This window comes from Hemiscyllium ocellatum, chromosome 11 (assembly GCF_020745735.1).
Source record: "Hemiscyllium ocellatum isolate sHemOce1 chromosome 11, sHemOce1.pat.X.cur, whole genome shotgun sequence".
Classification (NCBI taxonomy): Eukaryota; Metazoa; Chordata; class Chondrichthyes; order Orectolobiformes; family Hemiscylliidae; genus Hemiscyllium; species Hemiscyllium ocellatum.
This window is the reverse complement of record NC_083411.1, coordinates 25,584,091-25,597,211: the sequence shown is the minus strand read 5'-3', so window position 1 is coordinate 25,597,211 and position 13,121 is coordinate 25,584,091. Positions and strand designations below refer to the sequence as shown.

The window sequence follows — 13,121 nt, the reverse complement described above, 5'->3', positions numbered from 1 at the left end:
TTCAGCAGAAGCTTTGGGAATCTGGAATTTTAGGCTTTTTTAGAAATAGAACTGTCTGGGGTTAGGTCATGTCTCTTTTTATTTGTTTTTTACAGTCTGTAGACTGAAATGAGTCCAGTTTTGAGCGCTTGAAAGTGTAATCTGCAGGCTTTGAAAGCAAGTAATTTAATATTCACGATAGGCGTAATGAACAACTGCTTGATCAAGTAGGAATTGAAGCTCAGATTGTGGACGATCTTGAGTGAAGGGTGTGTTCTGATGCAGCTCGTTCAGTGAATCAATGGGATATTTTTTGGTCTGTGAGATTGTGACAGTTGTCAGTGTCAGAGCCTTTTGCTTGCCAATAACAGTGTGTTCTGTTCTTGGATGATTGAGCAGCATGGAACTGGAAACCAGTTTCGGAGAGGGAGGAAAAGAACTCTGCAGACTTTCTCCCAGCCCTAAAGCTGCCTGCTGTCTGCAGTCCAAAACTCACTCGAAACATGAAGGCAATTACTTTTTCTTCAGTAGTTGCTGCAGGCTGTGACTTATTTGAATTAGAGTCAGAGAGTCATAGAGATGTACAGCAGGAAATAGACCCTTCAGTCCAACCCGTCCATGCCGATCGAATATGCCAACCCAATCTAGTCCCACCTCTCAGCACCCAGCCCATATCTCTCCAAACCCTTCCTATTCATATACCCATCCAAATGCCTCTTAAATATTGCCATTGGACCAGCCTCCTCCACATCCTCTGGCAGCTCATTCCATACACGTACCACCTTCTGTGGAAAAAAAGTTGCCCAGTGGGTCTCATATCTTTCCCCTCTCTCGCGTAAACCTATGCCCTCTAGTTCTGGACTCCCCAACTCCAGGGAAAATAATTGCCTATTTATCCCATCCATGCCCCTCATAAAATTGTAAACCTCTATTCGGTCACCCCTCGGCCTCCGATGCTCCAGGGGAAACAGCCCCAGCCTGTTCAGCGTCTTTCTGTAGCTTAGATCCTCCAACCCTGGCCACTTCCTTGTAAATCTTTTCTGAACCCTTTCAAGCTTCACAACATCATCTTTCTGATAGGAAGGAGACCAGAATTGCACGCAATATTACAACAGTGGCCTAACCAATGTCCTGTGCAGCCGCAACATGACCTCCCAACTCTCAATCAAAGTTTTTAATTGAAGCAGCCACTTATGCTGCTTACAAACCAGTGGGAATTTCCAGGGAGGCATGGTGATTGCAGAACATACAGGAGATAAGCACAGCCTCTTGCCAAGGCTCCTTTTATCAAGATCATCTAAACCTAAAAATGCTAGATGTATAAAGGTCATTAAAGTGATGCACTTTGGGAGAAGTGACACGATGAATCACTATAATCTTGATCGTAACCATATACTTTTTGGTTGGCAGCTGGTGACGTTACACACCACATGGACCTCCTTTTTGTTCCTTTATTTGTCTCTTTTGAGCATTTTTTTTTTGTCATATCATCAGTGGGAGCAAGGCAATGAAAAAGCCTGGCATTCACTCATGAGGCATGACACCAAGCATCAAGCCTGCTGTCACACCAGCAACCCACCTCTTCCCCCACCTCCCATTAGACAGATTCAGACATCACCTCAACATCAATCTGTTCACAGCCAAAGACACCATTTGTGAACAAGTGGCCAATAAACTGAAATCTGTACCTCCGACCTGCCTAGCTCCTTTTCCATCTATCCACTCTACCCTCTCCTCCCTGACCTATCACCTTCATCCCCTCCCCCACTCACCCATTGTACACTATGCTACTTTCTCCTCACCCCCACCCTCCTCTAGTTTATCTCTCCACGCTTCAGGCTCACTGCCTTTATTCCTGATGAAGGGCTTTTGCCCGAAACGTCGATTTCGCTGCACTTTGGATGCTGCCTGAATTGCTGTGCTCTTCCAGCACCACTGATCCAGATTCTTATACCTTTTGTCATTTTGTCTTTCTGACCTTCTACCCTATCACAGATCTTTCCTGCTTTTGGCTGCTGCACTTAAAAATAGTTTCATTGCTGTTTGCTCCAACTTTGACAAAAGATCATCTGCAAAAAGCGTTAACTCTGTTTCTGCTGTAGATACTGTCCAATCTGAGTGCCTGCAGTATTGTCTGTTTATTTCAGGCGTTTCCAATGCACTCAGTGCTCATGTATAGTACAAGAGTACTCTTTTGAGCCTTAAAATACTTAAGTGATAGTTTTGACTCATTGGACTAAAGGTCTTTTTCTGTGTTGTAGACGTCTGTGACTCTGACAAGAGTGGCAGTGATTGGGTGCCTATTTGCAAATTCTTGGAAGACGTAATGCCAGCCAAGTATATGAAATAGCTTTCCAAACTCTGAAGTTGAAAGCAAAAGAAGGAAGTCATGCCAAACATTTTATAGGTAACTGATTAGGCTTCACTTGGAAGTATTGTGTGCTGTCCTAATGCCCTTTTAGGGGAAAAAACTGCTGTTCCTATCTGGTTTGGCCTAACTTACCTCCAGACCCACAGCAATGTGGTTGATTCTTAGCTGCCGTCTGGGCAATTAGACCATAAACAGTGGCCTAGCCACCGACACCCACATCTGCCAATGAATAAAATTCTGTGTTCTACAATTCAGGAAGGAAGTTGTGATCTTGAGGATAGAGGAATTTCAGTCACGTAGAAAGATTGAGGAAGCTAAGGTTGTTGTCCTTGAATCAAAAAGTGTGAAGAAGAAAAAGCTGTGGGCTTTTAGTAGGTCAGGTGGAGGGAACCAGGGTTCAGAAAAGATTTCAGAGAATGTTGCTGGGATTGGAGAGTTTGAGCTACAGGGAGAGGCTGAAAAGGCTGGGCTTTTTTTAGCTTAGAGCATCGGAGGTTGAAGGGTGACCTTTTATAGTGGTTTATAAAATCATGAGGGATATGGATAGGATGAATAGCCAAGGTCCTGGAGTCAAACTACAGGATATTGGTTTAGGGTGAGAGGGGAACGATTTAAAAGGGCTCTAAAGGGCAAGTTTCTCTGAGTATGCTGCATGTATAGAATGAGCTGCCAGAGGATGTGGTGGAGGCTGGTACAGTGACAACATTTCAAAGGCATCTGGATGGGTATATGCATAGGATCTAAAACCATTTGCCTTTATATGCCGTACCTGCATACCCACCTCGACCATTTAAAAAGCATCCAGCTGCCTTTTTAAACGTTGCAATCGTACCAACCACCACACTTACTCTGGCAGCTCATTCCATACATGCATCATCCTTTGTGTGAAAAAGTTGCCGCTTATGTCCTTTTTAAATATTTTCCCTCTCTCACCCTAAACCTATGCCATCTAGTTTTCGATTCTCCCAGCCAAGGGAAAAGACCTTGTCTATTACCTTATCCGTGTCCCTCATGGTTTTGTAAACATCTATAATATCACCCCTCATAAATTCTGACTTTTATGCTGATACTCACCAATGTATATAGCGCTTGTAGTTGCCTTGTTGTAATGTATATAGCTAATTATGTACACATTTCCGGTGTGGATTAAGGGCATCTGGCTTTTCAGCTTGCAAAGATTGCATTTTGCTGCAATGATTAAACTTATCAATTACATCAAGACTGTTGAGGCTGGCTGTTGTGTCACAGGAAAAGAAAATAGATTTTATTGATTTTTTTTAATATCAACTTCTAAGAAAACCAAACCGGATGTAACCTTATAACATGATTAAATTACTGTGAGGGCAGCAACTCTCTATATATCATCAACCTCTTAATTATATGTAAAATACATGGAGCACTGTGTACTGATTCTGCATGTTTTTTGAAATACTGGTGTCCTCACTAATTTTTGATGCCTTCATGCAAGTGTGTTAGTCACAAAAACATAAATCTAATGTTTTAACCAGGTTGCAGTGGTCCGGCAGTGTGGCCCCTGTCACATTTAGGGGTGATCACAAGAGTGTGTCGGGTATCCTTTTGTGATCTCTGTAACTCGCTGCAGTTAAGTAACCCTGTAACATTATATCAGTGTGATCGGAGGTACAGATTTCAGTTTATTGGCCACTTGTTCACAAATGCTGTCTTTGGCTGTGAACAGGTTGATGTTGAGGTGATGTCTGAATCTGTCTAATGGGAGGTAGGGGAGAGGTGGGTTGCTAGTGTGACAGCAGGCTTGATGCTTGGTGTCATGCCTCATGAGTGAATGCCAGGCTTTTGCATTGTCATATCATCAGTTGGAGCTCCAGTAGTTTTTTTTACAATGACTTAGAGTGATAGTTAATTGCAAATGCAGCATTGGATTTTGAAGGAGCACCAAAACACAGATCTGCTGCTACTCATAAGCCTGAGCTTGTCCTTCCATCGCTGTATGGTATTATATTACATAAAACATATGCATTCCTCACCTACTGAGTATTTTCTCCTTTAGGCTATAAAATTAGTTTGCATCTTCATTGACTCATTGCTATTCATCCAGGAGATCAGACTTTGACTTTGTTTGTGACACTGCCGTTAGAAATCCCTCAATTATTGTGACTTGGATATGTTCTGTTCATGAGTAATGACTAATTTTTTTGAAAATTTGCATGTAGCAGGAAATTTAAAAAAAGGTATAAGCATGTTGTATTGAGACAATCTGTCCATGTCTTGTTTTCTGCAAGGGCGGATTGTAACTTGTTATCTTTTCTCACGACAAACTGTAGCAGTGAGAGCTCTCTTGACAAAATGCAATATTTCACTGTGGAAGGAAATTTTAAAAATATAATTCTGATTTTAAAACAAAGTTTCCCTTTTCTCACTAACTTAATTTTTTTAAACCAAAATCTTATATAGTATTACCAACTGGAATGTTATTGAAATCCAACCTAGATCAAGGACTTTTTTTTAGCTTAGCTGTATGGGTAGTTCAGGTCTATTATGCATAGTTTGAAATGGCAGTGAAAACTTTACTGTGCATCTTTTGACAGTGCGCTGGCTACTGAAACTGACCATGCAAGATTTTCAACACTGATTTTAAGTTTAATTATTCTGCTAACTCCATATTTCTTCTCTTAGAAGAAAATCAGTTTGTGAGCAGTTAATGGTAAGAACACTATTTTGCATGGTGCTGATTGCACTCAAAATGAGAAGTGGTCAGTCAATGTTGAATTCCATCGCTCAGTTTAGCACTTGGACAGTGTGCAATAAGAAGCAAAGTGCAATAGTGTGAAATATTCAAAAATAGGTGGGAAAGTGCATTTAAATAGTTTACTCTTAAGATGAAGCATTGATGGCCATTTGGTTGGAGACTGTTAAGAATTTTGCAGTGCGGAAGAAGGGAATTCAGCACATCTCCTCTATACTAGCCCTTGATGTTAAATTCTACATTCAGTACCTGTGTTTTCCGAGCCTTTAGTTGCTCATATAATGTAAAGACATCAGAGACCATGTAACCTGTCATTATTATTAATAAGGTAAAAACAAACAAATGTTTTGAGTAAGGTTTAAAATAAAGAAAGATGTGCCATTAGAGATAATTGTAAGACTGCTTGCAAAAACATTAGATGTTCTAAAAGTCATTGTCTTGTTTTTTTTTAAAATGTGTGGAATTCCAAACACAAACTGATCGGCCATAGTAGAGCTCCAGGGCTTAATGGCTTACTTCTGTGACTGGATGTCTGTGATTGGTGGTGTTTAACAAGGATCAGTCCTGGGACCGGGTCTACAATTTGTATAAATGACTTGGATGAAAATGTAGCTGGGCTGATTAATAATTTGCAGACCACACAAAAAATTGAAGTTGTGGATAGTGAGGAAGGTTGTCAAAGACTATGGACAGTTGGAAATTTGGGTGGAGGAATGGCATTTTGGGAGGTTAAACACAAGAGGAAAGTATACAGTAAATGATAGTAGCCTTAAGAGCATTGATGCACAGTGATCTTGGATCCCATAACCCCCTACAAGTGGATTCGCAAGTAGATAAGGTGGTAAAGAAGGCAGACACAAGTTTGCCTTCATTGCTCAGGATTTTGAACAGAAGTTGGCAAGTCATGTTACAACCGTATAAGACTCCAAGCCATATTTAGAGTATTGTGTGCAATTCTGGTTGCTACATCATAGTGAGAATGTGGAGGCTTTGGGGAGGCTGCATAAGCAGTTTGAGAGCGTTGCCTGGATTAGAGTGGATTAGCAATAAGGAAAGTTGGACACACTTGGGCTGTTTTCCCTAAAGTGTTGGAGGCTGAGCAGTGACCTCATAGTGTATGAAATAATGAGAGGCATGGATAGTTAGTCTTTTTCCCAGGGTGAAAATGCCAAATACTAGAGTGCATATGTTTAAGGTGAGAGAGGGAAAGTTTAAATGAGATGTGTGAGGGAAGTTTTTCTTCGAGGGTGGTAGTAGCATCATTGAAGAGAAATTTAGACAGAGACATAATTTTTGAGAAATTTCAACATTCCACTTTTCACCTTCCCACCCTTACACACCCCCCCCCCAAACTGGGACAAAATGTGGTTAGGCCTGAGAGACACATTGATTGGCAGCTCTACATCCTGGGTAACAATTCAAATAGGCAACATAACCTGTACTTGTAAAACATCTTTCAAGTCCTCATAGTTAGCCATGAGGTGCTACTGTGATGCATGGTTTAAATGCTGAGCAATTTGCACACTGCAAAGTCACAGAACTGTGAACGTTTTGTTGTCCCCAATACAGGGGACAGTATTGGTCCAGACACTGGGGGAGTTCCTCTGCTCTTCAAATCATGACATGGGTTTTATATGAAAGGGCAAGTGAGGCCTCCAGTTTAGCATCTCATTAGTTAGATGGCAACTTTAGACAGTATGTCACTGATTTGGTTTAATTTTGATTTGATTTATTGTCATATATACCTAAAGTTTATTTGTGAGCAGGACAGGCAGATCATAGGGTGCTTGAACAGGGTGAGGCCAACAGATTAGTGTACAGGAGGTGTGTGAAGCAAGATCAGAAGGACATGTTGGGTTGTGTGCAGGCGGAGATTTGCTGAAACCTCAGCAATGGGGCTTTATCCAAACTACTATAACTCAGCCAAGTTTCCCACATTAGCTAGCGTTGGCATCTGAGCAAAGCAGAAATACAAAATAAACTTGGTCTATTGTCACAATTATTTTGTTTTGCTTCAGGTTAAAATCCATCCAGAAGGAAAGGAATTCCAAAAGCACTTGAAGTCTCCCTGAAGCTGGACGTGCTGTAAGTAGTCATTAGCTGTTGTGAAAGCAGTAACTAGAAATGGTGTGTAATGTACTGTGTACCTTAGATATCTCATTCTCAGCTGGATTGTCATCACTTGGTGAAGTCAATATGTTTGATCTCCTTCAATAAATATTTTGTAATGTAATGCTGAAGAAACAATTGATTCAACTGAAGGAGCTGTTCCAGTAAATAGTGGAAGTAAGCTATTTTAAATGTCAGTGAGGGAAATGATTCATAGGTTTTTGCAAACACTGTTTCACTGGTCTTTGAGGCATTTAAAGTTTTCAGTGGCAGTACAGCACCTAGACACACCAGTACAAAGTCTGTTTTCTTATGCACTTTCTGTGGTGGTGTTTTTGTTTAAGTTCTTGTGTAAATGGGAGGTAATGGCGATCCTAGTTTTGTTCTGGATTATTGCTTTCTTTCCAGGTTATTGGAGTACTTATTTTGGAATTCATTACACAAACAAAATATGACATGCTTTGCCTTTCTATCTTATATCCATATGAGGTTGAGTAACACGAGGGGAAGTGACAGCATAGTAACAGCTAAATATTTATTCTGTTGCCTGATTTCTATCCCTGTGGTCTGCTTTTTCTTTGGTGCTGAAACTCCAAGATACCAGAATTGCAGTTGTTTTGTGACAAACTGAGCCCCTGCTTCTGCTGCTAGCATTGAGCATGCAGTAAAAGTGTGAACTGCAGCACAGTACAGGCTGCCCTCGATGTTGTGCCACCATTTATCCTACTCTAAGATCAGACTAACCTACATATCCTTCATTGTACTATCTGCCATGTGCCTATCCAAGAGTCACTTAAATGTCCCTAATGTATCTGCCTCGACTACCACCGCTTGCAGTGCATTCCACCCACCCACCATTCTGTGTAAAAAAAACCTACCTCTGCCATCTCCCCAAAACCTTCCTCCAATCACCTTAAAATTATGCCCCTCGTGATAGAGATTTCCAGCATGGGAAAAAGTCCCAGTCTATGCATTCTATCTATGCCTCTCAACATCTTGTACACCTCTATCGAGTCACCTTTTATCCTTCTTCGGCCCTCTGAGAAAAGCCCTCACTCCCTCAACCTTTCTTCATAAGACATGCCCTCCAGTCCAGGCAGCATCCTGGTAAATCTCCTCTGCACCCTCTCTAATACTTCCACATCTTTCCAAAATGAGGTGCCCAGAAATGAACACAATATTCCAAGTGTGGCCCAACTAAGGCTCTGTAGAGCTGCAGCATAATCTCGTGGCTCTTAAACTCACTCCCCCTTCTAATGAAAGCCAACACACTCTACTCCACCTTAACAATCCGATCAACTTGGGTGGCAACTTTTGAAGGATCTGTGGTCATGGACCCCAAGATCCCTCTGTTCCTCCACACTGCCAAGAATCTTGCCTTTATCCTGTATTCTGCATTCAAATTTGACATTTCAAAGTGAATTGCTTCACACTTTTCCGGGTTAAACTCCACCTGCTACTAATCAGCCCAGCTCTGCAACCTGTCAATGTCCCGTTACAACCAACAAAGCCCTCCACACTATCCATAACTCCACCAACCTTCGTGTCATTGGCAAACTTACTAACCCACCCTTCCACTTCCTCATCCAAGTCCTTTATAAAAATCAAAGAGTGGAGATCCCAGAACAGATCCCTGCAGAACACCACTGGTCACCAAGCTCCAGGCTGAATACTTTCCACCTGCTACCACCCTGTTTTCTATGAGCTAACCAATTCTGTATCCAGACAGCCGGATTTCCCTGTATTCCATGTATTCTTATTTTCTGAATGAGCCTTACATGGGAAACCCATCACTGACATAAGACTGAATGGGCTAATTCCCAGGATTATCCCTATTCCCTTTCTTTAACAAGGCAATAACATTTGTCACCCTCCAATCATCTGGCACTACTCCATTAGACAGTAAGGACACTAGGATCATCATCAAAGGCGCAACAATCTCTTCCCTCGCTTCCTGTAGTAACCTTGAGTATATCCCCCATCTGGCCTAGAGGATTTATCTACCCTTGTGTTTTTCAAACTTTTCAGCACATCTTCCTTCCTAACCTCAACCTGTTTTAGCAAATCAGTCTGTTTCATGCTCTCCTCAGAAATGTCAAGATCCTCCTCAGTAGTGAATACTGAAGCAAAGTATTCATTTGAGGACCTCTCCGACGACTTCTTCCCACTCCAGGCACAAGTTCCCTCCAGTAGCCCTGATTGGCCCTACCCTCACACTGGCCATCCTCTTGTTCCTCACATAAATGTACTCTGCCTTAGGGTTTTCCTTAATCCTACCCACTAAAGCTTTTTCATGCCCCCTTTTAGCTCTCCTAAGTCCATTCTTCAGTTCCTCCTGGCTACCTTGTAACCCTCTAAAGCCCTGTCAGATCCTTGCCTCAACTTTAAGTAAGCTTCCTTCTTCCTCTTGACAAGGTATTCCACATCCTTTGTCTCCCAAGGTTCTTTCAACCAACCATCCCTCCTTTGTCTCAGTGCTGGACAGTTTTGTCTCACTATCAGCAGGTGCTTCCTAAACAACCTCCACATTCCAGTTGTGCATTTCCCTGAGAACACTAAACTCCATTTATAATGTGAATGAACTCTGAACAAATTTTTTTAAAGTTGCTTTGGATGACCTCTTACCTCAATCCCTATCCTTTATTTTCCCTAACTTGTAGTACATGTGAGGTTTATCTGATTTTTGTGCTAACCATGTGCATTAAGAAAAGCCACTGACCAACAAAACCAACATTGGCAATTTGATTTGGTATTTTGAGTGAATTTTACCAATATGCTGCAAGCTGGTGAATGCTAAGTATCTGTTGTCTTTCAGCTATATTCTGCTTGTCTAGAGTCCTGATGGTACATTTTCCACATAACCATCATCACTAGTTTCTTAACTGGTAGATTCTTTGTGTTACATTGCTATAAAGCTTTCGCTGATAAATGTGTTGCTTTTATGGGTAGTGAGTATGCTAACTATGTACTAATGTGTCCAATTTTTCTCTTCTCTCTCCCATGCTCAAATTGGTGTCACCTGACCGGTATCTGCTGTTGGCTTTTAAAAACGTCGGTGTAGGCTTTATTGTACTTTTTTCTCCTCTCCCTCCCTTTTTCTCTCTGTCAAACTCGTCACTCTCCAACACTATTTTAACCAAACTGCAGCTCATTTGCCACCTTCTGAGAATCAAGTCACACTCACCAACACCCAAAAGCATAGTTCAGTTGAAAGTGAGAGACCGCCAAACAGATCCTAGAAAATATCCAGTTCCAGTATCTAAAGGGGAGGGACGAAAATCCAAATAATGAAGCTTAAGCAAGAAGTGCATTGCATTTTCTTGCTTCCTATCTACCTGTTGATGTGGCTTTACACAACCCTCACCTTTATCCCATGGTATTTCCTCTCTGATGCAAAGACGAAAAAGGCAATGGCAAAACGAATCAAGGCCAAGCCCACATCCGAAAAACCAGGCAGCCCATTCCGATCTGTGGACCACTTTGACTCCCTTGCCAAAATGGACTTCCCTGGGCTGGACACACTCGATAAACTCTTTGAAGCAGCTGTGAAGAAGTTTCAGAAGCAGAACTGTTTGGGCACAAGAGAGCTGTTGAGTGAGGAGAATGAGGTGCAGGCCAATGGAAAAATATTTAAAAAGGTGAGCAATGTGTTGTGCTGCTGAATACTTGCCGGTAAGATGTATCCATGGTGTGAGAGAGGAGGGTGGTTTCTGCTGTAGCTATGTTTTGTGTGCGTGTACCCAGCCTGAGGTGGGATTTTGACAAACTTGAGGTGTGTCTCTACACAACTTGGTCAGTTCAATTCTTCCTGTCCAACCTCCACATGCTGTTTGAGTGAGTCTCATTATTGGAGCATGTGTAACTGGTAAAGTCACAAAAGACTGCTTTAATCTAAATACTTAAAGCTGATCCTTCCCATTGACTCCGCCCCAATTTCCTCAGGGGTTAAAGGTCTTATAAGTTGCTATAAACATTCCCATGTTTTTAAAAGCAGTAGATTGTACATGTTCATGCCATAGACTTCCATCTGAGGCGTTTTTTGATGACTTCATGGGCCAGGAATGGTTGCCTTAAACATAGGATTTCTGTTTGGCATCAAAAAGGCCTTATACTTCTAAATCTTTAGCAATTTCCCCTCCCATTCTACAAAATGATAATTCTTCAACGTGAAAGAGGAAGGCAATAAAGAATTCTTTTCAACACTAAGATGGAGAACAAAAGCTAATATCCATGAACTCCATATCACTTACCTTCTTTCACCCTTTTCTTTCTCCTCCCTTTTCTACAAAACCCCACCATCCTTCCATGAAGGAAGCTGAAGACCTTTTGCCTGGTCCACCCCGTACAATTCTGGGGAATAGACAATATAACTCAAAAGAATAGAAAGGGAAGAGAATGTAATACTGCTGACCTAACAGATACATATTCACTGTGACTGTGGTCAGGGAGAGGTTTCAGTATTTGGAACTTCCTTGCTTTGATAGAGTGTACATAGAGTACTGTTTCATCAATAGTTATTTTTCACTGCATGAATGTATCAGCAGCTTAAACGGAGATGTAATGGCTTGTCTGTGTGTTTGAAAATGTATGCCATATTTGCCAAGTTTTATGTGAGATTACATTTTCAATGTATCCCTATGTTAAGGCCAGGAGGATGTATGTTTGTTGGCGTTTCCTTGTCTGATTGACAGAAGAATATGCTTTGACTTAACCTGCAGCTAATCCTGGGAGAATATAAATGGCTAAGCTATGAAGAGGTAAATCAGCGTGTAAACCGCTTTGGCAGTGGCCTATCTGCCTTGGGACTGAAGGCAAAAGATATGATTGGCATCTTCTGTGAAACCAGAGCTGAATGGATGATTGCAGCCCAGGCCTGCTTCAAGTACAATTTTCCACGTAAGTATTTTAGCAGTTATCCTACAACATGAGAGAACTGTTGAATCAAGACAATGACACTACTCACTTGGATGAGCTGGGCATTGTGAAGAGGATTTTTACTCCTGCCAAATCTAGTTTGATACCACATTTTCGGAAAATGAAGCAAAGGGCAGATATTGGGTTTAATGGGTTACAAGTGGCACACAAAACTGTACTTAAAAGAGGGGACACGCAGCCCGTAAGAACAAAAAACACACGATAATGGAGATATTGCATTGATTGTTTATCCTGTCCACGGATACAGCCAGAGTTAATGTTTGAGACTGTGACCTTTTAATCAAAACCGGAAAAAGGCATGTAACGGGTTGAAGCCACTGGAAAGTGGGAAAAAGAACAAAAGGGCAGATCTGTGATGAGTTTGGAGGGATTAAGTGCTGAAAGAATTAGTGCAGGGCCAAAGGAAGTGGCAGTGGAACTAGCAAAGAAACAGGAGATATGACTTGGGAACATATGGATGTTAGACTGATGAACAGCTGCTTCTGAAAGCAAAAATGAGCGAAAGCTGCCAAACAAAATGAAGCATAATAGGAATAGAGGTTACAGTCTGATATTGTTCAATTTACTGTTGAGTCCAGAAGGCTATCAGGACCCCAATGAAAAGACGAGGTGCGAGCATGGAATTTCATTGAAATACTGCAGCAGGCTGAGGACAGAGCAGTCACTTTGAGAACAAGAAGTATTGAGAGATTGCCAGTGATGCTTGTGTCCTTTGAATAGATGATCTGAAAAAAAAAATCCATACATGTCTGCCTCCCAGTTGTGCTGCTGTGGAAAAATACAGGATAAAAGCAGTAAGTTTTGTTATGTGGAGGAATAACTGGAAACCTTTTCTCTGAACTGCATTTGTAGTTCTGACCTGGGTTCAGGGATTGGTCTTGGAACTGACTATAGGGCCAAGCAGGGGAGAAAGTATTTGGATGTGCCTTTGCCTCCAAACGGAAGGCAATCTTAAATATTCTCAAAAGAAATGCAACTGAAAGATTAATGATGGATGATGAG

The 13,121-nt window shown here is 41.5% G+C and overlaps 1 protein-coding gene across 6 annotated transcripts in view; it reads left to right on the top strand.

Moving 5' to 3' along the window:
- Positions 1-13,121, top strand: part of acsl4a (acyl-CoA synthetase long chain family member 4a) — an 82,932-nt gene that overhangs the window by 34,221 nt on the left and 35,590 nt on the right. For 3 of the 6 annotated variants that reach the window (XM_060832476.1, XM_060832477.1, XM_060832479.1), the window contains 3 exons: positions 7,094-7,160; positions 10,246-10,822; positions 11,903-12,080. In XM_060832476.1, the coding sequence (XP_060688459.1) occupies positions 10,472-10,822; positions 11,903-12,080 (529 nt within the window). In that variant the 5' untranslated portion in view covers positions 7,094-7,160; positions 10,246-10,471. The remainder of the gene's footprint in view (positions 1-7,093; positions 7,161-10,245; positions 10,823-11,902; positions 12,081-13,121) is intronic. The other 3 variants (XM_060832480.1, XM_060832481.1, XM_060832482.1) reach the window with 1 other exon arrangement.